The 21,886-nt window shown below is 56.1% G+C and overlaps 1 protein-coding gene across 3 annotated transcripts in view; it reads right to left on the bottom strand.

The window, feature by feature from the left end:
* ACOT7 (acyl-CoA thioesterase 7) overlaps nt 1-21,886 on the bottom strand; it is a 132,874-nt gene that overhangs the window by 75,974 nt on the left and 35,014 nt on the right. For 2 of the 3 annotated variants that reach the window (XM_007980774.3, XM_073007893.1), the window contains exon 2: nt 10,162-10,279. In XM_007980774.3, coding sequence (XP_007978965.1) covers nt 10,162-10,279 — 118 coding nt within the window. Of the gene's footprint in view, nt 1-10,161; nt 10,280-21,146; nt 21,328-21,886 lie in introns of those variants that run through there. The other variant, XM_073007894.1, reaches the window with a different exon arrangement.

Raw genomic sequence — 21,886 nt, 5'->3', positions numbered from 1 at the left:
GTGTTAGCCAGGATGGTCTCGATCTCCTGACCTCGTGATCCACCCGCCTCAGCCTCCCAAAGTGCTGGGATTGCAGGCGTGAGCCACCGTGCCCGGCCTAGCACTGTGCATTCCTAAACACAAAAGCACAGGGATGTAGAGGAGCCCTGAAGAGCCCAGCCCAAAGCAGCTGCTGCAGGCGATTCCCCAAGTGGTGGGATCACCAGCTGCTTCTTCCTTTTTTCTGATTTTCTCACAATAGGCATGCATTATTTGCATAATATAAAGTGAAAAAATACATACATACTCATTATGGAAAATTTGGGAAATATAGAAAAGTGGAAAAAAGGGGAATGTCACTCCTCCCATTCAAAGATAACCATGGTTACTATTTTGGGATCTTTCTTTCCAGGCTTTTTTTCCCAAGAATTGGGGTGGGTTTTGTTGTCTCGCTTGCTCGTCTGCCTGGCTCATTTCGCAGTTTTAGTCTGATATAGCTGTGCAAAAACTAAATATACACCCTCACCTTCTGATTCTTTTTCATTCAGCATAGGAAAAATAATCTGCCCATGTTGTGACACATTCTTTGCAATCACTATTCTTCTTTAGGCCAGGCGCGGTGGCTCATGACTATAATTCCAGAACTTTGGGAGGCCGAGGTGGGCAGATCACGTGAGGCCAGGAGTTCGAGACCAGCCTGGCCAACATGGTGAAACTCCATCTCTACTAAAAATACAAAAGTTACCCAGGCGTGGCAGTGCACATCTGTAATCCTGGCTACTCAGGAGGCTGAGGTATGAGGATCGGTTGAACTCTGGACGGGGAGGTTGCAGTGAGCTGAGATCGCGCCACTGCACTCCAGGCTGGGCGACAGAGCAAGACTCCGTCTCACAAACAACAACAACGACAACGACAAAAACCACTGAATACATTCTCACCTTCCGATTCTTTTTCATTCAATATGGGAAAAATAATCTGCCTGTGCTGTGACTTGGCTCTTTGCAATCATTTTTCTTTTTTTTTTTTTTTTTTGAGATGGAGTCTCGCTGTGTCGCCCAGGCTGGAATGCAGTGGTATAATCTCGGTTCACTGCAACCTCCACCTCCAGGATTCAGGCAATTCTGCTGCCTCAGCCTCCTGAGTAGCTGGGATTAAGATGTGCACCACCACGTCTGGCTAATTTTTGTATTTTTAGTAAAGATGGGGTTTTACTATGTCGGCCTCAAACTCCTGACCTCAGGTGATCCGCCTGGCTCAGCCTCCCAAAGTGCTGGGATTACAGGTGTGAGCCCCCGCGCCCGGCCCAACTATTATTATTATTATTATTTTTTTTTTTTGAGACAGAGTCTCGCTCTGTCGCCCAGGCTGGAGTGCAGTGGCTGGATCTCAGCTCACTGCAAGCTCCGCCTCCCGGGTTTATGCCATTCTCCTGCCTCAGCCTCCGGGGTAGCTGGGACTACAGGCGCACGCCACCTCGCCCGGCTAGTTTTTCGTATTTTTTTAGTAGAGACGGGGTTTCACCGTGTTAGCCAGGATGGTCTCGATCTCCTGACCTCATGATCCGCCTGTCTCGGCCTCCCAAAGTGCTGGGATTACAGGCTTGAGCCACCGCGCCCGGCCGGCCCAACTATTCTTTTTAAAAATTTAAATGTTTTTTGCCGGGTGCGGTGGCTCACGCCTGTAATCCCAGCACTTTGGGAGGCCGAGACAGGTGGATCACAAGGTCAGGAGATCAAGACCATCCTGGCTAACATGGTGAAACCCCATCTCTATTAAAAATACAAAAATTAGCCGGGTGCGGTGGCTGGCGCCTGTAGTCCCAGCTATATGGGAGGCTGAGGCAGGAGAATGGTGTGAACCTGGGAGGCGGAGCTTGTAGTGAGTGGAGATCGGGCCACTGCACACCAACCTGGGCGACAGAGCGAGACTCCATCTCAAAAAAAAAAAAAAAAAAAAAATTTTTAAATGTTTTTTATCCTTCAAATAGGCAAACCATTCTCATGATTTAAAACATAAAAGGAACAAAAGAGCCTATGGGGCTGGGTCTGCCTCTGGCCACTTCGTCCCTTGTCACACAGGACCCCTTGGCAGCTGCGTCCCATGTGTCAGATCGGACTCCAGGTCTACAACCACATGGCGGGGCTTCCAGATGGCGGATGTGGACAGGTGGCGCTGCGCCTGCTTTTCTCTCTTCATCTACCCTAGGGATCATCCTCTGTAGGTTTGGGTCTTAGTTCACTGGGCTGCCATAACAAAATGCCATAGCCTGGGCAGCTCAGGCACAACAGAAATTTATTTCTCACAGTCCTGGAGCCTGGAAGTCTCCAGGGACTTGGGTCATTCCAAGATCAGGGATGGGCAGATTCCGTGTCTGGTAAGGGTCAGCTTCCTGATTCATAGTGCTTCTTGTGTGACCTCATGTGGTGGTTGGGGCAAATGAGCTCCCTCGGGCCCCTTTCATGAGGACATTGATCCCGTTCATGAAGCTCCACCCCATGCCCTCATCACCTCCCAAAGGCCCCACCCCCTAATACCATCACCCTGGGGGTGAGGATTTCAACACACGGGAGACACAAACACTCCGTCTGAGTGGCCGTATGTGAAAGGTTTCCTTATCCTTTCCAGTGACTTCCTTCTCAAGGCACTCCAGTGCAAAATTATTATTATTTTTAGAGACAGGACCTTGCTGTGTTGCCCAGGCAGGAATGCAATGGCTATTCACAGGCACTATCACGCTCACTGCAGCCTCAAACTCCTCCTGGGCTCAAGTGATCCTCCAGCCTCAGCCTCCTAAGTAGCTGCGACTACAGGCACATGCAACCGTACCTAAGTTTTTTTTAGAAAATTACTTTCAGGCCGGGCGCGGTGGCTCAAGCCTGTAATCCCAGCACTTTGGGAGGCCGAGACAGGCAGATCACGAGGTCAGGAGATCGAGACCATCCTGGCTAACACGGTGAAACCCTGTCTCTACTAAAAAATACAAAAAACTAGCTGGGCGAGGTGGCGGGCGCCTGTAGTCCCAGCTACACGGGAGGCTGAGGCAAGAGAATGGTGTAAACCTGGGAGGCGGAGCTTGCAGTGAGCTGAGATCCGGCCACTGCACTCCAGCCCAGGCGACAGAGCAAAACTCTGTCTCAAAAAAAAAAAGAAAAGAAAAGAAAATTACTTTCAATGGCCAGCCAGGTGGAATTGAACATTCTTCTTTTATTAGAGATCTGGGGCATCTCCAATTGATTCTCATTATAAACAACGCTGTGATGGGCACCCTTTCACTTAAACATTTTCTGCATTTGGGATTATTTTCTGGGCCTGAGGACAAATACTTTTATATATGGTCCTAAGTGTTTCTCGGTTCAGCAGTGACTGGCCTGGCCTTTGGCACCTCACAGCATCCTGACCAACCCTCAGAACTGACTTATTTTTCATCTTTGCTGAATAAATGACACAAAAGATGACCGTGTGTTTGAGCCGTGGGGAGTGTGAGTCTCCATTTCCCAGAGGACTCCCATGACTTTCTACAGCAACAATCACTTCCTTAGGATGTTGACAGCATGACACTGAGGCACCCTCAGGCTTCCCAGGGCAGGCAGGGAGCAGGTGAGGGAGGGGCCTAGGCCAGCTCCAGCATCACTGGCCCAGGTGATCTTTACAGCACCCAGACAACGGGTGACACATTAGGCAAGCATCCCAGGGCACACAGAGAGTATGTGGCAGTCACTTCAAGCCCTGGTGTGTGCGTCTGTGCTCTCCCACCTACCGCCTGCCACCCCTAAAGCACCGACGTGCAGCTCACCCACCTACACGCGGACTCACCGAGGTGGGGCAAACATGCAAGCTTCGCCACCCACCCCAAACCCAGCACCTGCTTCTTTGGAGGTACGGCTGGGAGCCTCTGTCTGAGCCCTCTCCCAGGTGCAGGGACTCTGTGACTGCATCTGGGGCTGGCCAGGAAAAGTTCTAGAGCTGGTGAGGGTGGCCTGATGCTTCCCCATTCTGGTTTACATGGCCTTGTCCCCCAGCAAACCCTGCCCTACTTACAACAGGTCACAGTAAAGCGATGCCTGGAACTGTGTCTTTCTCCCGCCAAGTCAACGTACGTGGCTATGGCACCACCCATTGGCCAAAGGCTGTTAGGGCAGGGGTGCACAGAGCCAGGCAAGAATTAGGCACAGCCTCTGGGCAGGGCAGTGCCCATCTTGGAACGAGCCAAGCACTGTCTGCAAGACATAAAAGTGGAATGAAGCCAAGTGTGTGTTGTTTGAGGCTGATTAAGTACATTATGGTATGCCATGCAGACACAGATCAAACAGACCTACAGGCGCATGCTTTTCCGGGGCAGTGGCCTTCCACCTCCCTGCTTTGCAGCTGGTTTCTGGCAGCATCTGTGGGGCTTCTCAGTGCTGGGTGCACAGAGGGGAGTAGGTCAGAGGAGTCTGGGTTCTGGCTAAGCGGACAGACGAGAAGTAAATGAGACCACACCACATGGCATCAGGTGCTCTCAAGACAGCCCAGAGATGTCAAGGCAGGGCATGACTTCAGATGAGAGGCATTTGAGCTGAGGCCTGAAAGACCAGGTGTTAGGCAGGAGGAGGCAGGGGAAGCATTGGTACCACAGGGAGAGGAAAGAGCAGCAGAGCAGAGCGGGGAGGTGGTGGGGAGCCACCAGAACACAGGGACGCAGTGGGAGACATGGACAAAGGTCCAAAGAGGCAGGCTGCCAGGCCTTGCAGGCCAGGATGAGGGGCGGGTCCAAGGGCCTCTCAGAGGAGGCACAAAAGCAGGTTCACTCAGAGTGACTTGAGGCAGGAGGAAGGCAGAGCGCACCTCTTTGTGCTGTCCCTCGGGACACCCCTCATGCAGACCCATCCAGGAGCCTTCCCCATAGCGCCACGGGGACACCTGGTAATGCCTTCATGCCTGTCCTTCATAGAGCAGAAGGCCACTGATGACCCTTAAGCTTGGTTCTCTCCCAGCTTAACATACTAAAGAAAAAAGTAGGGCCGGGCGCGGTGGCTCACGCCTGGAATCCCAGCACTTTGGGAGGCCGAGGTGGGTGGATTGCAAGATCAGGAGTTCGAGGCCAGCATGGCCAACATAGTGAAACTCTCTACTAAAAATACAAAAATTAGCCTGGTGTGGTGGCACATGCCTATAGTCACAGCTACTCAGGAGGCTGAGGCAGAAGAATCGCTTGAACCCGGGAGGCAGAGGTTGCAGTGAGCTGAGGCCACACCACTGCACTCCAGCCTGGGCAACAGAGCAAGACTCCATCTCAAAAAAAAAAAAAAAAAAAAGGAGGAAGAAAAGTAATATCTCCCAGGCATCCACACGGGAGTCTTGCCATGGTCCCATTTCACTATCAGGAGACCCTGTGGGAGGATTTTGTTTCACTATCTGGCAGCCTGGGAGGCTGGAGAGGTGGCTCTGTGTGTCTGATGGGTACAGATGGCAGGAGCCGGGACCCAGGACGGCTCTGATTTGCTGGTGGGCGGCTGCTTCCCAAGAGCCGGCGGGGCTCTGGGCCAGGCCCAGGGAGTCCATGAAGGCTGGTGTGATCCAAAACTTCGATACATGACAAGTATTTGCGCTCCACAGGAAGAGCTCCCAGCAGCCAGTGCCTCAGATGTGCCCCACACCTCCTGCTCCCAGGACTGCAGGAGCAGGAAAAGCCCCACCCTGCCCTGGGACAGAGCCATGAGCTCCTGATCAGCACCTGCCCGGAAGTGCCCTCTGCCATGCTCTCAAAAGCAATCGGCATCACATGGCCCGTGAGGCACAGGTGCCCCAGCAAACCACAGGCACGGGGTTCCTCGTGGCCACAGGGCTTCCAGCCAGGACAGCAGCTTCAGAGGCAGAGTCCAAAAGAACAGCTCTACTGCTTACTAGCTCTGTGACTTTGTGCAGCAACACAACCTCTCCATGTCTCAGCCTCTGTAAACACAGGCAATAAATGGTCCCAACAGGCTGCTACAGAGATTCGAGGGGATAATGAATGGGAAGAACTTGGTGCTTAGGAAACGCCCGGGAGACGCAGGGACAGCTGTCTCTCTGACATGCGGGGATAAGGCAACTGATAAACGTGGAGTGCACAGACCATGCCCAGGATCCAATGAGGGCCCAGAGAGGGCGCGGTCTCATCACCGTGCCCAGCCACGGCCATCTCCTGGCTGACGGCAGCTCTGAGGATGCAGCTGTCTGGAAAGCCACCTAACTGTTCTAGGCCTCAGTTTCCCCACTTGTAAAACAAGGTTAAGAACAGTGTCTGTCTCAGCAGGTGGCTGGGAAGACTACACAGGGAGAGGAAGGGTGAGCCCCAGCACAGCCACAGGCTCATCGTAAGCGCTGGTGGAAGCTCTCCATGACAGTGACAGTGCCAGGCCCAAGTTCCCAGCATTCATCAGATAATGCCTAAGCATGCTCTATGCCTCAGTCTGGGGAAACCAAGGGCAGAAGTCCTGCCTGCCTTCATGGGGCTACCACTGTGTACAAGGTCAGGAGTGGAGAGCAGCTGGAAACAGGGAGGGAGCCAGGCCATCAGGCGCACGGCTGGACATCGTGTTTTGTTTTTGTAGGAACAGGGTCTCACTCTGTCACCCAGGCTGGAAAGCAGTGATGTGATCTCAACTCACTGAAGCCTCGACCTCCCTGGGCTCAGGTGATCCTCCTGCCTCAGCTTCCCGAGGAGCTGAGACTATAGGCACACGCCACCACACCCGGCTAATTTTTGTAGTTTTTGTAGAGACAAAGTTTCATCATGTTGCCCAGGCTGGCCTCAAACTCCTGAGCTCAAGTGATCTGTCCATCTTGGCTTCTCAAAGTGCTGGGATTACAACGTTTTTATGTAGAGCCTGGAAGAGGTGAGGGGAGGGCCCTGTAGATATCTAGGGAAAGCCAGTGCAAAGGCCCAAGGCAGGAATGCACCCAGCAAGTCCAAGAAGCAGCAGAAAAGCCAATGTGGCCAGAGGAGAGTTGAGAAAGAGATGTAGGAGGCGAGGTCCCAGAGCCGCGCTAGGCAGCGACAGGGACTCGTGTGGACGCGCCTTTGACTCTGGGCAAAACAGGAGATCTGGAGGGCTCTGAGCAGGCAGTACTGTGCTCTGACTCCACACGTCCCTGGCTACTGGTGGAGAACAAGGCAGCAGGGACCAGCGGGGTGACTTGTCAGGAGGCTGCTGCGGTGATCAGGTGATCGGGTGATCAGGAGAGCAGCACCACTGGACCCAAAGTGAGGGTGGGCCTGGGGGGCTGTGCCCAGATCTAGACTTCCTGGAAGGTAAAGCAGTGGGATCTGCCCCCAGAGCCTCATGAGTGTGGGAGGGAGAGAGGCCGACAGAGGCTCCAGACTCTGAGCCTGAGCACCTGGGGGTTGCAGAGACCATTTACCAAGGGGAGGGAGGCTGGAAGAAGCAAGCCCGGGGCACGGACAGGAGTGTCATTTTTTTGCACATCAAGGCCAACCAGGCCAAGAAGGCATCCAGATGGGGCTGGCCAAGAGGCCTCAGCCAGAGACAGAACCTTGGGACTTCCAGCCACAGACTGGAAGGCACCACTAGGGAAGTGTGGATGGGGGGGTCCCCTGCCCCACCCAGGGCCCCAGCAAAGCCCTTCTAGGCACCGGGACTGTTCTCACCCCCACACCCTGGGGCTGCCTGGAACTCAGAGACCCCTTCCTGAGCCTAGAATTTCTGGATCACCATCCTGGGGACCAGCAGCCCAGAGGCTTCTCCAAGCCAATGTGTCAAAACTGTCCCTCCAGCAGCCCCAGATCCGGAGAAGCAAGGAGGGGCAAGTGTTCAAAGCACAGGTTCAAGGCATAGTCACAGCCCTGACCTACCAACTGCCTCTCCAGGTGGCCTCAAGCAAGTGTTCAATCTCTCTGTACCTCAGTTTCCTCATCTATGTGATTGGGATAATAAAAATAACAACAGCAGCTGGGCGCAGAGGCTCATGCCTGTAATCCCAGTACTTTGTGAGGCCGATATGGGCAGATCACTTGAAGTCAGGAGTTCGAGACCAGCCCGGCCAACATGGTGAAACCCCATCTCTACTAAAAATACAAAAAAAGTAGCTGGGTGTGGTGGTACACACCTGTAATCCCAGCTACTCCGGAAGCTGAGGCAGGAGATTCACTTGAACCTGGGAGGCAGACGTTAGAGTGAGCCGGGATCGCACCATTGCACTCCAGCCTGGGTGACAGAGTGAGACTCTGTCTCAGAAAATTAAAAAAAAAACAAGAGCAGCTACCTCTCTGGGGTGTTGTGAGGATTCCATGAGCTAAACTTTAGCTCCTAAAGCATTTTGGAGCTTTGCAGAATGCCAAGTGCTGACCAAATGGCAGCAAAATAATTCTGCGATTATGAGTGATAGCATCACCCTCTTCGCCTTCCAAGCCCCTCCTTTACCTTTCCTCCCCATCTTGGGGACTTTTTCTTCCCCGTGTCCATCCTCTCCTGCCAGGGACCCTCACTGTCTCTCTCTGGAAGGGTGCAACAGGAATTTGGGACGTGGCCCTCACCCCTGCCCCAGGCTCTCAGGCTCAGGCCCATCCTCCCCACAGCCACCAGAGGGTGCTCTCTGAACGTGACTGAGCTGCACCGGAGCCTCGGGTCCAAGGAATCAGTCCAGCCTCAGCCCAGCCATCCACCCCTCGCAAACCAGGCGCTGCCAGCAAACCCACTCCTTAACCTGTACCACGCAACGTCCCCCACATCCACATCCAACCATCCACACTTACCGTGGCTTGGTTCATTCTACATATGCACACGCACGCGCACGCACACGCACACGCACACGCGCGCACACACACAGCTTCCACTCCTCCACTGGACACACACTGCCCACTGTTCCAGGCTGAACGCATGTGCCAGGCTCTGTATGACTGTGTCCCCCCAAAATTCCTGTGTTGAAATCCCAACCCCCAAGGGAATGGTAGTAGGAGGCAGGGCCTTCGGGAGGTGATGAAGGCATGGGGACAGAGCCCTCACAAATGAAATTAGTGTCCTTATAAAAGGGCCTAAGAGAGCCCCTCCTGCTAAGTGAGGACACACAGGAAGTGATGTGATGTCTACGAACTAGGAAACAAACGGGCCCTCAACAGACACAGAATCTGCTGGCGCTCTGATCCTGGACTTCCAGCCTCCAGGGCTGTGAGAAATACATTTCCGCTGTTCACAAGCCAGCAGGCTGTGGTCTTAGTTCCGACAGCCCAGGCTGACAGAGCCAGCAGCCTCTTCCTGCATCTCACCAGTGTGGCTCAGAGCTCACAGCGCCTCCACTGGTCCCTGGTCTCTGATGTGGCTTCCACTTGGCCTCTTGATAGAGTGGCATCATGCCCGTGCCCATGGTGGGAACCTGCACCTCACACTCCCACTCTCCAAGCTGGCACTGAGTCCTCCTCTTCTCTGCCTCCCTGGAGGCCACAGCAGGTGTGCTAACCGAGCCCCATCGTGCAAAGGCTGCAGCTGCGGCACCATGGCAGACGCCCTGTCCTCAGTACCCAAGGGCTGGCTTCTCCCCCACAGCTGACCTTCAGAGAAAATGTCCCCTCCCCAGAGCTGGGGATGGCTGAATGTCCTACAGAAGCCCTGAGGTTGACACTAGAGACCATGCCCCTTGTCCCCAGCTTTGGGGTCGGTCACAGGGCCCTCCCCAGCTGCACAATTTTGGGGCAGGTGGAGAGCTGCCCCCATCGTGGGCACAGTGGTACCAGGCCAGTGAGCTTCAAAGCCAGGAAGTGGCCAAGTCACAGAGAGCCACAGCACTTGCCATGGCCACCAGGGTTGCTCAGGGCAGAGGTGGGACCTCCCCTACGTCTGCTGTGTGGCCCCTATGTCTCAGCTCTTGGCCATTGCAATGAAGTCCACCCCACGCAGGCAGGGCATGCTTCTGATCAGGGCCAGGTTGGCAGGGGACGCGGCATGGCGGGCAGTGGTGGAGGGAGGGCCTGTCAGTTTGCTTGACGCTTCATCTCTGGTGGGTTCCCACACCTCCTGGCTGAGGCCAAAACCAAGCATAGCTCTGAGGGTCCAGTACAGAACTGCTTGGGCCACTTCCCCCAAAGTTCCCAAGGCCCAGTGCACAAGGGGAGGGAAGGCTGCAGGCCTGGCTCCCCAGGGAACTCCTGTCCTGAACCCATACTGGTGCGGCCTCCAGGGCCCAGAGGTATGGGGCCCACACGCTTACCCCGTTCTGGCTGTTGCAATGCCGGGTGCTGATGATGGCACCTGCCTCCTCGATCATCTTCAGGATGGTCCCCCCATGGACATTGCCAGCCACGTTGGCATCATCTGGCCGCATGATCCTAGGGCAGAGGAGAAGCAGGATGAGGCCTCTGGAGAGGATGCCATTCATGCAACTGTCACAATCCAAGGAGGGGAGAAGGTCCCCAAAGGGCTCGATGGCTCCTGGAGGAAAGAGAACCTTCTCCATGTTTGGGCTCTTCCTAGGTGGTGTGTTCGTCAGGGTGCGGCGCCATCTGCCAGGCCACAGAAGGGGCCCTGAGATGCTGTTTCCATGACAGAGCAGTAGGGCAGAGGGGCACTTTCTCCCCCTGAAGCCACAGGTCCCCAGCCTGCCCTGGCAGGGAAGGGCTGATGGTAAAGACCTTTAAGCAGAGCCACAGGGCAGGAGGTGGCGACTCAGCCCTTGGGGTTCCCAGTGACCAACACAGACTGTGAAAAGCAAATTCCCAGGACCGCCACCACCCCCATCAGGAGTCCCAGAGGAACCAGGTAGCCATGGCTGTTCTGAGAACTAGACATGAGTCACAGCTTCAAGAGCCCAGGCCCTGTCAGCAGGTGAGCGCCCGCCCGCTGCGCGCTGAGCTCCTCTGCGGGTCCCAGGAGGGCAGTGTGCAGTCAGGCCCTGGATTGAGGGCAGGGAGCTCTCCTAGGTCCAAAAGAATGAAAACACCACCTCACTTCCCCAAAGAGGAACAACTTCATCCTTGTTGTGAGAACTGGCAGTGTGGGAGCTCCATGAAATCTCTGGAATCCCAACAAGCCAGCTTGGCAGTCCTACCAGGGCAAGTTGCCTGGCATCTTCCCAGACAGCACCTGGCTGATGAAAGCCACCTTCACAGGCCAAGGCCTGGAGATGAGTGGCAGGCAGTGGGCACAGGTCCAGGGTACAGCACTCACCTGCAGCTTGTGCAGCCTGCCCGGCCCTGTTGGCCAGTGTGGGGGCCCCAGCAGCAGCGTCTCCCCAGGTCTGCATCTCTTCCCCGCTCCTCTAGCGGCTCCAAGGCTGAGCAAGTCCCTCCCCCGAGAGCATTCCTGGCTCTGGCTCTTACTCGCTGAGTAACCTGGGCAAGCTGTCACAACCCTCACTCCTCCATGTGCTCATCTGTACAATGGGCAGAACGACAGCACTGAGACAGCACTGCCTCACGTGACTATGGGAGATCATGCAGATCGCGTGCTCACCCCATGACAGCGCTGGCACATGGTACACGGTAGATAGTCCACACAGTAGATAGTCCACACAGTAGATAGTCCACACGGCAGATAGTCCACACGTTAACCAGGATAATTTTTCCCTCTTCGGTAAGTATTTAGCCAACCTAGTTGGAAGCTCCAAGAAATCCAACCTCTGGCCACAGGATGCCACTTCTAGAGCAAATGACCATGGATGTCCTCCAGCAACCGACAGCTGCCCATCCCCAGTGTCACCCCTCCACCCTGGGTGAGAGTCTATTATGCAAACCAAGGCCACTTAGGCCAACTGGCTTCTGGCCCTGAGGTCAGGCAGGGCCCGAGGTTCCGCAGGAGGTTCAGGACAGCAGCCTGTGGAGCAGGAAGCACGGCGTGACACACGGCGGCCAGGGGATGCCCAGAGCACACAAGGAGCCTCATTTGGCTTCTCGAGTGTTCACGTTGAAATACCTCTGTTTTTAAAAATTGAACTTACTCTATGAAAGGTTTTTGGGTTTTTTCATCTGAGTTACCAGGTAGCCAATTATAAGTCACAAAATGATTCTATCAACCTCTTCCCTTTGTTTTCCACTTAGTAGGAAGGGCCTTCCCTGCACCAGCTGCAGGGGGCAGAGGGTCCCTTTCCACACAGGACTGTCCTGGAGGCACCAGCCAAGGCTGTGGGTGGGTGCGGAGAGCAGGGCCCAGCCCCTGGTTCTAGACACTGAGGAAACATCAGCCCAGCGTTTCCCAGGAGCACGAGAGCCGCCCACCGCAGCAGCCTGAATGACCGCTGCAGGCCTCACTTTGTCTGTCTGTGAAGTGGAGCCACACACAGCAGGTTGGCCCCCAGGAATGACACAAGGCCAGGGAGAGGCGGCGCGGGCCAAGGGCTGCAGAGCAGCAGAGGAAGTGCTTTCATGCGGCAGGCACCGGAGACAGGACAGATAAGCGGGTAGTCTTTAAGACAGAAGGCCAGGGACAGTGCCTGAGGCCCGGGGAAGAGCCTAGAGACACCTGGCAACAAAGTGAGGACTCAGCACTTGGCGCTGTGCCATCAGGAGTACATGCCAGGAACTGCAGACTGCATACCAGCCGGCTGCCACAGGCCTGGCCACCTTTCTTTGGCACCTCGGGTCCTGCACCAAGGACCATCCTAACTCCCCAACTGACCACCCAGGAAGCCAGCCCCTGCCCTCAAGGTCAGATACAAACTCTCCCCCACAGGACTTTATTCCTGCCTGGGGATTGTGCTGTCACCTCCAATGCATGAGGCCCAAAGCCCAACTCACTCACCCCTTCTCCCTTCCCAAATCAGACACCTTCCCTCCAAGCTGGGGTAGCCAGTGAGTCAGTGAGTCCCGGCCTCAGCTGGCATTCCTTCCCAACCAGCTGCTCCACACCTGGCCCCTCCCTCTTCCCCTCCCTACCTCCCTCATTCCTTCCAAACAGCTTAGGAGCAGCTGGGTCCAGCCAGCCTCCAGGACCCATACACAGCTCTGTCACTCTCTCAGGCCCTGCTCCATGGCCTGGCCAAGGCCAAGCGTGTCCATCCCAGGACAGGGTCCATGACTGCCTCTGTCTCCAGGCAGGCAGGGGTGACAGCCAGAGGAGCCAGGGAAGCAGCTGCCTCTCACTGGAGACTTTGTTTTCCCATTTCTAATAAAGACACGGGTACCGAAAGCAGTTCACGTTCCTCTTTACTATTTTTTTGTTTGTTTCTTGAGACAGGGTCTCACTCTGTCACCCAGGCTGGAGTGCAGTGGCACGATCTCGGCTCACTGCAACCTCCGTCTCCTGGGTTCAAGCGATTCCCCTGCCTCAGCCTCCTGAGTAGCTGGGATTATAAGCACGCACCACCACGCCTGGCTAAATTTTGTATCTTCACTAGAGACAGGGTTTTGCCATGTTGGCCAGGCTGTCTCGAATTCCTGACCTCAGGTGATCCGCTGTTTCGGACTCCTAAAGTGCTGGGATTACAGGCATGAGCCACCGCACCCAGCCCCTCTTTACTATTAAAAAACGGAAATACAGGCTGGGCGCTGTGGCTACTAGAGAGGCTGAGGTGGGAGGATCACTTGAGCCCGGGAAGAGGACATTGCAGTGAGCCATGATTGCACCACTGCACTCAAGCCTGGGCAACAGAGTGAGAGGCTGTCTCAAAAGAGAAAAGGAAAATTGAAATATATTTGGCTGCTGGGCGCGGTGGCTCACGCCTGTAATCCCAGCACTTCGGGAGGCCGAGGCGGGCGGATCACGAGGTCAGGAAATGGAGACCATCTTGGCAAACACGGTGAAACCCCGTCTCCACTAAAAAAAAAAAAAAAAAAAAAATTAGCTGGGCATGGTAGTGCATGCCTATAGTCCCAGCTACTCAGGAGGCTGAGGCAGGAGAATGGAACCCGGGAGGTGGAGGTTGCGGTGAGCCGAGATTGCGCCACTGCGCTCCAGCCTAGCGACAGAACGAGACTCCATCTCAGAAAAAAGTAAACAACCTTGCCCTTGGCTGTCCAGCAACTCAGCAGATTCTTGGTCCCTGCGTACCATGTGGACTTCATACCTCTCTTCCTTTGCAGAACGGAGCAGAAGGTGGGAGCATAGTCCTGGCACTGGACTCTCTGGCTTTGAATCCTAGTTCTGGCTTAGCAGCTGCAAGACCTTGGACAGATTATTTAACTTTTTTTCTGTTTGAGTTTCTTCATCCAGAAGATGGGGGTAGTGTACTTACTAGACATAGAGTAAGGACGAAGTGAATGGGACAAGTGCTTAGAATAGGGACTGCACATCATAAATAATATATGTTTAAAAAAAAAAAAAAAGAAAGAAATATATTTGGCTGCCAAGCGAGGTGGCTCACACCTGTAATTCCAGCACTTACAGAGGCCGAGGGGGGCGGATCACTTGAGGTCAGGAGTTCAGGATCAGCCTGGCCAAAATGGTAAAACCCTATCTCTACTAAAAATACAAAAAATAGCAGGGCGTGGTGGATTACATGCCTGTAATCCTAGCTAGTCAGGAGGCTGAGGCAGGAGAATTGCTTGAACCTGAAAGGCGGGGGTTGCAGTGATCTGAGATCACGCCCCTGTACTCCAGCCTGGGCGACAGAGTGAGACTGTCTAAAAAACAAAGAAAGAAAAGAAAGAAGGAAGGAAGGAAGGAAGGAAGGAAGGAAGGAAGGACGGACGGACGGACAGACAGCGGACAGACAGACATTTGTCTATCTCTAGGATTCCTGGGGTTAAAAATTATCTAAAAATAAAGACATGTGAACACCACACAGGCCAGCCCGGGCAGCAGCACAGGCCTGGCCCGGTTCTGGAGGACTGTTTGCGGCTGAGTCTGACATGTTATTCCTCCCCCAGCCCCCATCACACTAACCTGCACTTCTAAGCCCTCCTCTGATCCTAGAAATGTCAAGGAAAGACAGAAAGTTGCCTGGGGTGGGGCCTTTCCTACGTGGCTGCCTTCTCCCTCTGGGCCTGGCCCCGAGTATCCCCCACTCTATCTTCCACCTGCTGGGTCCTGGCAGCCAGTCGCCCAGGCTGACTGCATGTCTGGAATGTCACCTGCGCCCACAGTCCCACCCTTTTTCTGTTCCAGCTGCTCTTGTCCCAGATCAGAACCATGTTTGTCCAGTCCTTGTAGCATGCGTGGCAGGTGCTGCGGCCCAAGGCTAATGGACGCAGATGCTGCCAACCCCCTCTCAGCCGCTCCACTCTTGGCCAGTGTCCCCTCTGGAGGTGGCATCCAGCTGATGATGAAGGCTCTGAGGAAGCTGAGCACACACGGGTCAAGGCACCACTCTCAGAAGGGTGCCACCCCTCCTGATCTCCGGGAAAGCTTCCCAGAGGAAGTGACACCTTGGCCAACTCCTAAAGGGTGAGCCAGGAGCAGAGGTCCAAGAAGGTTACGAGGAGAGGAGTGCCCAGCGAGCTCCAGAAACAGAAAGCAACCCCACAAAGCTGGCGCACGGCCCAAAAGGGGATGAAGAAGAGATGGCCTGAGACAAAGTCTGGATCCATCCTGAAAGGAGGGGAGGCTGGGGAGGCTGAAGCCCAGGAACCAATCACTGACCCCCCATGGCCTCCACACTGATCCCTCATCCCCCATGGCTTCCACACTGGCCCCTTACCCCCCATGGCCTCCGCACTGGCCCCTCACCCCCCATGGCCTCCGCACTGGCCCCTCACCCCCCATGGCCTCCGCACTGACCCCTCACCCCCCATGGCCTCCGCACTGACCCCTCACCCCCCATGGCCTCCGCACTGACCCCTCACCCCCCATGGCCTCCGCACTGACCTCTCACCCCCCATGGCCTCCGCACTGACCTCTCATCCCCCCCATGGCCTCTGCACTGGCCCCTCATCCCCCCCATGGCCTCTGCACTGGCCCCTCACCCCCCCCATGGCCTCTGCACTGGCCCCTCACCCCCCCCATGGCCTCTGCACTGGCCCCTCGCCCCCCCCATGGCCTCTGCACTGACCTCTCGCCCCCCCGATGGCCTCTGCACTGACCTCTCACCCCCCCCATGGCCTCTGCACTGACCTCTCGCCCCCCCCATGGCCTCTGCACTGACCTCTCGCCCCCCCCATGGCCTCTGCACTGACCTCTCACCCCCCCATGGCCTCTGCACTGACCTCTCACCCCCCCATGGCCTCTGCACTGACCTCTCACCCCCCCATGGCCTCTGCACTGACCTCTCACCCCCCCCATGGCCTCTGCACTGACCTCTCACCCCCCCCATGGCCTCTGCACTGGCCTCTCGCCCCCCCATGGCCTCTGCACTGGCCCCTCACCCCCCCATGGCCTCTGCACTGGCCCCTCACCCCCCCATGGCCTCTGCACTGACCTCTCACCCCCCATGGCCTCTGCACTGACCCCTCACCCCCCCATGGCCTCTGCACTGACCCCTCACCCCCCCCATGGCCTCTGCACTGACCCCTCACCCCCCCCATGGCCTCTGCACTGACCCCTCACCCCCCCATGGCCTCTGCACTGGCCTCTTGCCCCCATGGCCTCTGCACTCGCCTCTTGCCCTGGCTCAGATCCTAACTACCCCTGACCGCACAGCCCCAGGAGTGGCTCTTCCTAAGCAGGAGTCTAGCCAAGTCACTCCTTTATCCACACCTTCCAGGGCCCTTCCTATCTACAGAATAAAGACTTAACCTCCTAGTAAGGCATCCAGAGCTCTCAGGGATCCGGAACTTTTCCACCTCAACTCTCACTGCCCTGCGGTGCTCGGAGCTGCACCTGCCAGAGCACCGCTGTTTACCAGGCACACCTGGCCCTTCCCACTGTTCTACCTGTCCCAGCAACGTCTGACCCACCCTTTGTGAAGGACAGGGCACCATTTACAAATAGGGGAGTATAAGCCAATACCCCCTCACAGAGGGCACCCAGCACCACCCTCCCAAACCCCACAGGCACAGGGACACCCTGACCCAGGATTCCACTCGCAGAAATCTACCCCACAGCTGTTTCCACACATGGTTAAACCAAGCACATGCAAAGGTACTCACTGCACAGCCGTGTATAACACAGGACACGTGCCAGCGCCTAGATGTCCACATAAGGACATAAAAGTAACAGCCACACATCGGAATATTGCTCAGCCTTGCACGAAGAGTAGGAACCTTCTCAGAGACCAGCTGTCAGGTGAAAAACAGCGAGGCACACACTCATGGGAGCAAGGTGACCACCCGGGGCGTAGGGACGACCATTCCAGGAAGAAGGTGTGGGAAACCAGAGGCCTCCATGGCCCCCAGAGGAAGAAACTAACTACTGAGCAGAGACCTCGGTGAGATGCCTCCGTGTCTTTCGGATGCCTTTAAACCATCTCGACCCGTTCAAATTAATCAGTGGTCTTTGAAAATGCTTCAGCTGGGCACGGTGGCTCATGCCTATAATCCCAGCACTTTGGGAGGCCAAGACGGGCAGATCACAAGGTCAGGAGATCGAGACCATCCTGGCTAACGTGGTGAAACCCCATCTCTACTAAAAATATAAAAAATTAGCCAGGCGTAGTGGCGGGCGCCTGTAGTCCCAGCTCCTCGGGAGGCTGAGGTAGGGGAATGGCCTGAACCCAGGAGGCGGAGCTTGCAGTGAGCCGAGATCTTGCCACTGCCCTCCAGCCTGGGCGACTGAGCGACACTCCATCTCAAAAAAAAAAAGAAAAAAAAAAGAAAAAGAAAAGAAAAAAGAAAATGCTTCAAGGCACAGCTCAAAACTCAGATCTCATCACACACCAGAGGCTGGCCAGCACTCATCCCAAGAGTGTCTGCAGCAGTGGCCCTGGGGCCCAGCCCACCGCCCGGCAGGACAGCCTCAGCCTGTTCTGCAGTGGGAGTGAGGCAGGGGATGCATTCCCGGAGTGGAAAGGGTGGGTGCCTGGAACAATGGAGGGGAGCCTGGCAGAGAGAGGAGTTGCTCCTGTCCCCTGGCCTCGCAGCAGACACCCTGAGGGCTGGCCATGCCTCCTGTGCCCTGGGTGGAGCCTGAGTACTGGGTTGAATTGTGTCCCCCAAAAGATATGTTTGAGAACTAACCCCAGAAACTATGAATGTCACCTTACTTGGAAAGAGTTATTTGCATCCAGATACAATCAAGATGAGGTCGCCGTGCCTTAGGGAGGGCCCTAACCCAACAACTGGTGTCCTTATAGGAACAGGGAAATCTCGACATGAGACACAGGAGGTCCAGATGAAAATGAAGGCAGAGACGGGAGCGTGGCCCTGCCCACCGCTGGGTCTCCAGCCTGAGGAAATTGCTTCCAGTTGTCACCCACCACCTGGTTTGTGGCCACGCCCAGAGGCCTCTGCTGCTCCCAAAGAAAGCAGCACTGAGTGGCACAGGGCAGCCTCGAGGCAGCAGCGGCAACGCCCTCAGCTCCGCTCAGCACCCTCAGCCCCGCTCAGCACCCTCAGCCCAGTTCAGCACCCTTAGCCCCGCTCAGTACCCTCAGCCCAGCTCAGCACCCTCAGCCCTGCTCAGCACCCTCAGCCCAGCTCAGCACCCTCAGCCCTGCTCAGCACCCACCACCCACACCTGGGCAGCCCCGGACAGGTCCCTGTGCAGTGACCTTGGCAGCAGCCCTGCAGGGCACTGAACCCTGCCTGCCCCATTCTACAGCCCAGCACACGGCCAGCTGGGAGTGCCACCAGTGTCTCTGACTCTGACATAAAAATGTCAGTGCTGGCCGGGCGCAGTGGCTTACGCCTGTAATCCCAGCACTCTGGAAGGCTGAGGCAGGCGGATCATGAGGTCAGGAGTTTGAGACCAGACTGACCAACATAGTGAAACCCCATCTCTACTAAAAATACAAAAAAATAACTGGGTGTGGTGGCAGGCTCCTGTAATCCCAGCGACTCGGGAGGCTGAGGCAGGAGAATTGTTTGAACCTGGGAGGCGGAGGTTGCAGTGAACTGAGATCACGCCATTGCACTCCAGCCTGGGCCACAGGGTGAGACTCCATCTCAAAAAAAAAAAAAAAGGGCGGCTGGGCGCGGTGGCTCAAGCCTGTAATCCCAGCACTCTGGGAGGCCGAGATGGGCGGATCACGAGGTCAGGAGATCGAGACCATCCTGGCTAACACGTTGAAACCCCATCTCTACTAAAAAAAAATACAAAAATCTAGCCGGGCGACGTGGTGGGCGCCTGTAGTCCTAGCTACTCCGGAGGCTGAGGTAGGAGAATGGTGTAAGCTCAGGAGGCGGAGCTTGCAGTGAGCTGAGATCTGGCCACTGCACTCCAGCCTGGGCGACAGAGCCAGACTCTGTCTCAAAAAAAAAAGGGCGATGACTATACTTTCATGGTCGGGTGTGATGGCTCACGCCTGTAATCCCAGCACTTTAGGAGGCAGAGGCAGGTGGATCACCTGAGGTCGGGAGTTTGAGTTTGAGACCAGCCTGACCAACATAGAGAAACCCCGTCTCTACTAAAAATACAAAATTAGCCAACCGTGGTGGCACATGCCTGTAATCCCAGCTACTTGGAGGCTGAGGCAGGAGAATCGCTTAAACCCGGGAAGCAGAGGTTGTGGTGAGCTGAGATCACTCCCACTGCACTCCAGTCTGGGCAACAAGAGTGAAACTCCGCCTCAAAAAAAAAAAAAAAAGTCAGCGCTAAAATGAAAACATTACTGCGTGAAACCCAGGGTAAGCAGGGGTAGGTGAGCCTTGCTTCCTTTACTCCACAGTGGAAGCTAAAGTGCCCACCTGAAGTGCACAGCCAGGTAGGGGTCTGGGCTGCAGGTGGGTCAGGACGGGGCCTGCATGGCAGGCAGCTCATTGCCTCCCCCTTCTGACAAAGACCTCAAACCAGAGGTCAAGCACCAGGTGTGCGCGCTCCACCCTCACCTCAGCCGGAAAGCTGGGTGGGACAGAGGTGTCTGGCAGACTGTCCCCAATCATGGGGCTGCAGCTGCCACTCATGGCTGGGGGCCACCACCTGGGGCCGCAGACACTTGGAGCTTCCTGCAGGAGCTCAGCAGAGGCTGCCTTGGCCAGGACAAGGGACAGGGGTTGCCATTCCTGGAAGAAAAGGAGAAGCGGGTCTCCTTATGGCATGGGGGAGGGGGCGGCAGGGGCCTCACACCAGGCAGCCTTGAGGGACAAAACAGGTGTGTGGATGAGCATGGGGCCTCAAAGTCCAGGCACAGGCACACGTAAACGCCTCCTCTATCCATGGGGGACTCTGCCAAATGGAAGCTCAGGCAGCCCTGCTTCTCCTCTTTTTTTTTTTTTTTTGAGAGGGAGTCTCGCTCTGTCACCCAGGCTGGAATGAAGTGGCGTGATCTCGGCTCACTGCAACCTCTACCTCCCGGGTTCAAGTGATTCTCCTACCTCAGCCTCCCAAGTAGCTGGAATTACAGGTGCGCGTCACCACACCCGACCAATTTTTGTATTTTTTAGTAGAGACGGGGGTTTCACCGTGTTGACCAGGCTGGTCTCAAACTCCTGACCTCAGTTCATTCACCTGCCTTGGCCTCTGAAAGTGCTGAGATTACAGGTGTGAGTCACCGCGCCCAGTCCCTGCTTCTCCTCTTTGACTTGCTGCCTAAGGCAGTTCCGGCGAAGTCCCTTCAAGCTGTAGACACGATACTGCATCCCCAGAAGAGGGAAGGATGGGAGGAAGTGCTGGGCCAAGGAAAGTTCCAGTGACACTTCCAGGCCCCCAAGCAGGACAGGGGAAGAGGCTGACAATGGCCCTGAACTCCCAGCCTCCATTTTGGCCAGGGGCAGGGGACTGACCCAGGAGGCTCCTTGTGCAGCCCACAGCGCCCCCTCCACCGCAGGTAGGAAGCTCAGCAGCGCTGGGAAACCGCAGCAAACCCAGCAGCAAACCCAGCAGCAAACCCAGCAGCGAACCCAGCAGCAAACCCAGCAGCAAACCCAGCAGCAAACCCAGCCCAGCTGGCAGGAGCAGAGGGAAGCCTCAGGAGCAAGGCCAGAAAGAAAACCAGGTGCCTTCCTCCCCGGGGACTAGAGCAGGCAGGGGAGTGCCCTGGTCCCTGTCAGGGCCTCCCAGCTTACCCAGGCCTGCACTTCCTGTCCCAGCTTCAGCTGACCACTTAACCTTGGGGGTCAGTAAGAGCTGGGCCAGGCGGATGCCCTACTGCCCTTCTTGGCTGCATGACACCAGCCAGCCTGCTGGGCACAGGGGCCGAGTTCCCTACCCAACCCTCCCCTCCAAATGTCCCCAAACAATCCACCCACAGTGGCCCCTGCACGACCCGGACATGCCCATGACTGGCAGTACCTGCTCAGCTGGAAAGCCATGGTGGCTAGGACATCCCAGGATCAGATGCAGACAAAGGCGAGGGAGCGGGAAGCATCACAGAGTCCCTGCCTGACCCAAGCCACACCGGGCTTGGTGGGGAGCACCCCCCACCCCCAGCTTCCTGAGCTGCCCGATCTGGCCAGGAAGAGGCTGCCTCGCCAATCCAGAGCGTCTACCAGAAACCAGTCGTCATAGAAACCTTGCTTTATAAATAATTACAGAAGAAGTAATTCTGTGAGCTCTTCCGGCTGCCGTGCCAGGAGATCAGGAAGGCAGAGGGGCCGCTGCTGAGCAGCCTCAGGGAAGCGGTTGTGAGGCTCTGCTTCTCTGACAGGGCACAACACAGCCCCTTAGTCTTTCTCCAGGGTCTCAGCCACAGCCAGGCCTGGCCCTGTTGCCGCCTTCTAGAGCTCCCTGAAATGTACACAGGGGTGGAAGGTCACAGGCCAACAAGGACTCCAACAGGTCCAAGCCTGCATCCTGCTGATGGAGCTGGCAACTAAAGCCTGTCCCAAGGGCCAGCTCCCTGGCTGAAGCAAAGTGGACAGGCGGTCCAGCCTCCCCACTCCTCAGGCCACACCCCTGTCCTTCCCCTGTCCCTCCTTCCTCCCCCCAACCCCCGCTTCAGAGGGTGCCATGCCTGTCCTGGGGCCCAGCAACTCCACTACCCTTCCTCCGCTCCCGCAGGCTCTCAGGCTGCCGGCTGCTACCTGTGGGCC

The sequence above is a fragment of the Chlorocebus sabaeus genome, chromosome 20 (assembly GCF_047675955.1).
Source record: "Chlorocebus sabaeus isolate Y175 chromosome 20, mChlSab1.0.hap1, whole genome shotgun sequence".
Taxonomy (NCBI): domain Eukaryota; kingdom Metazoa; phylum Chordata; class Mammalia; order Primates; family Cercopithecidae; genus Chlorocebus; species Chlorocebus sabaeus.
This window is presented reverse-complemented; position numbering and strand designations above follow the sequence as displayed.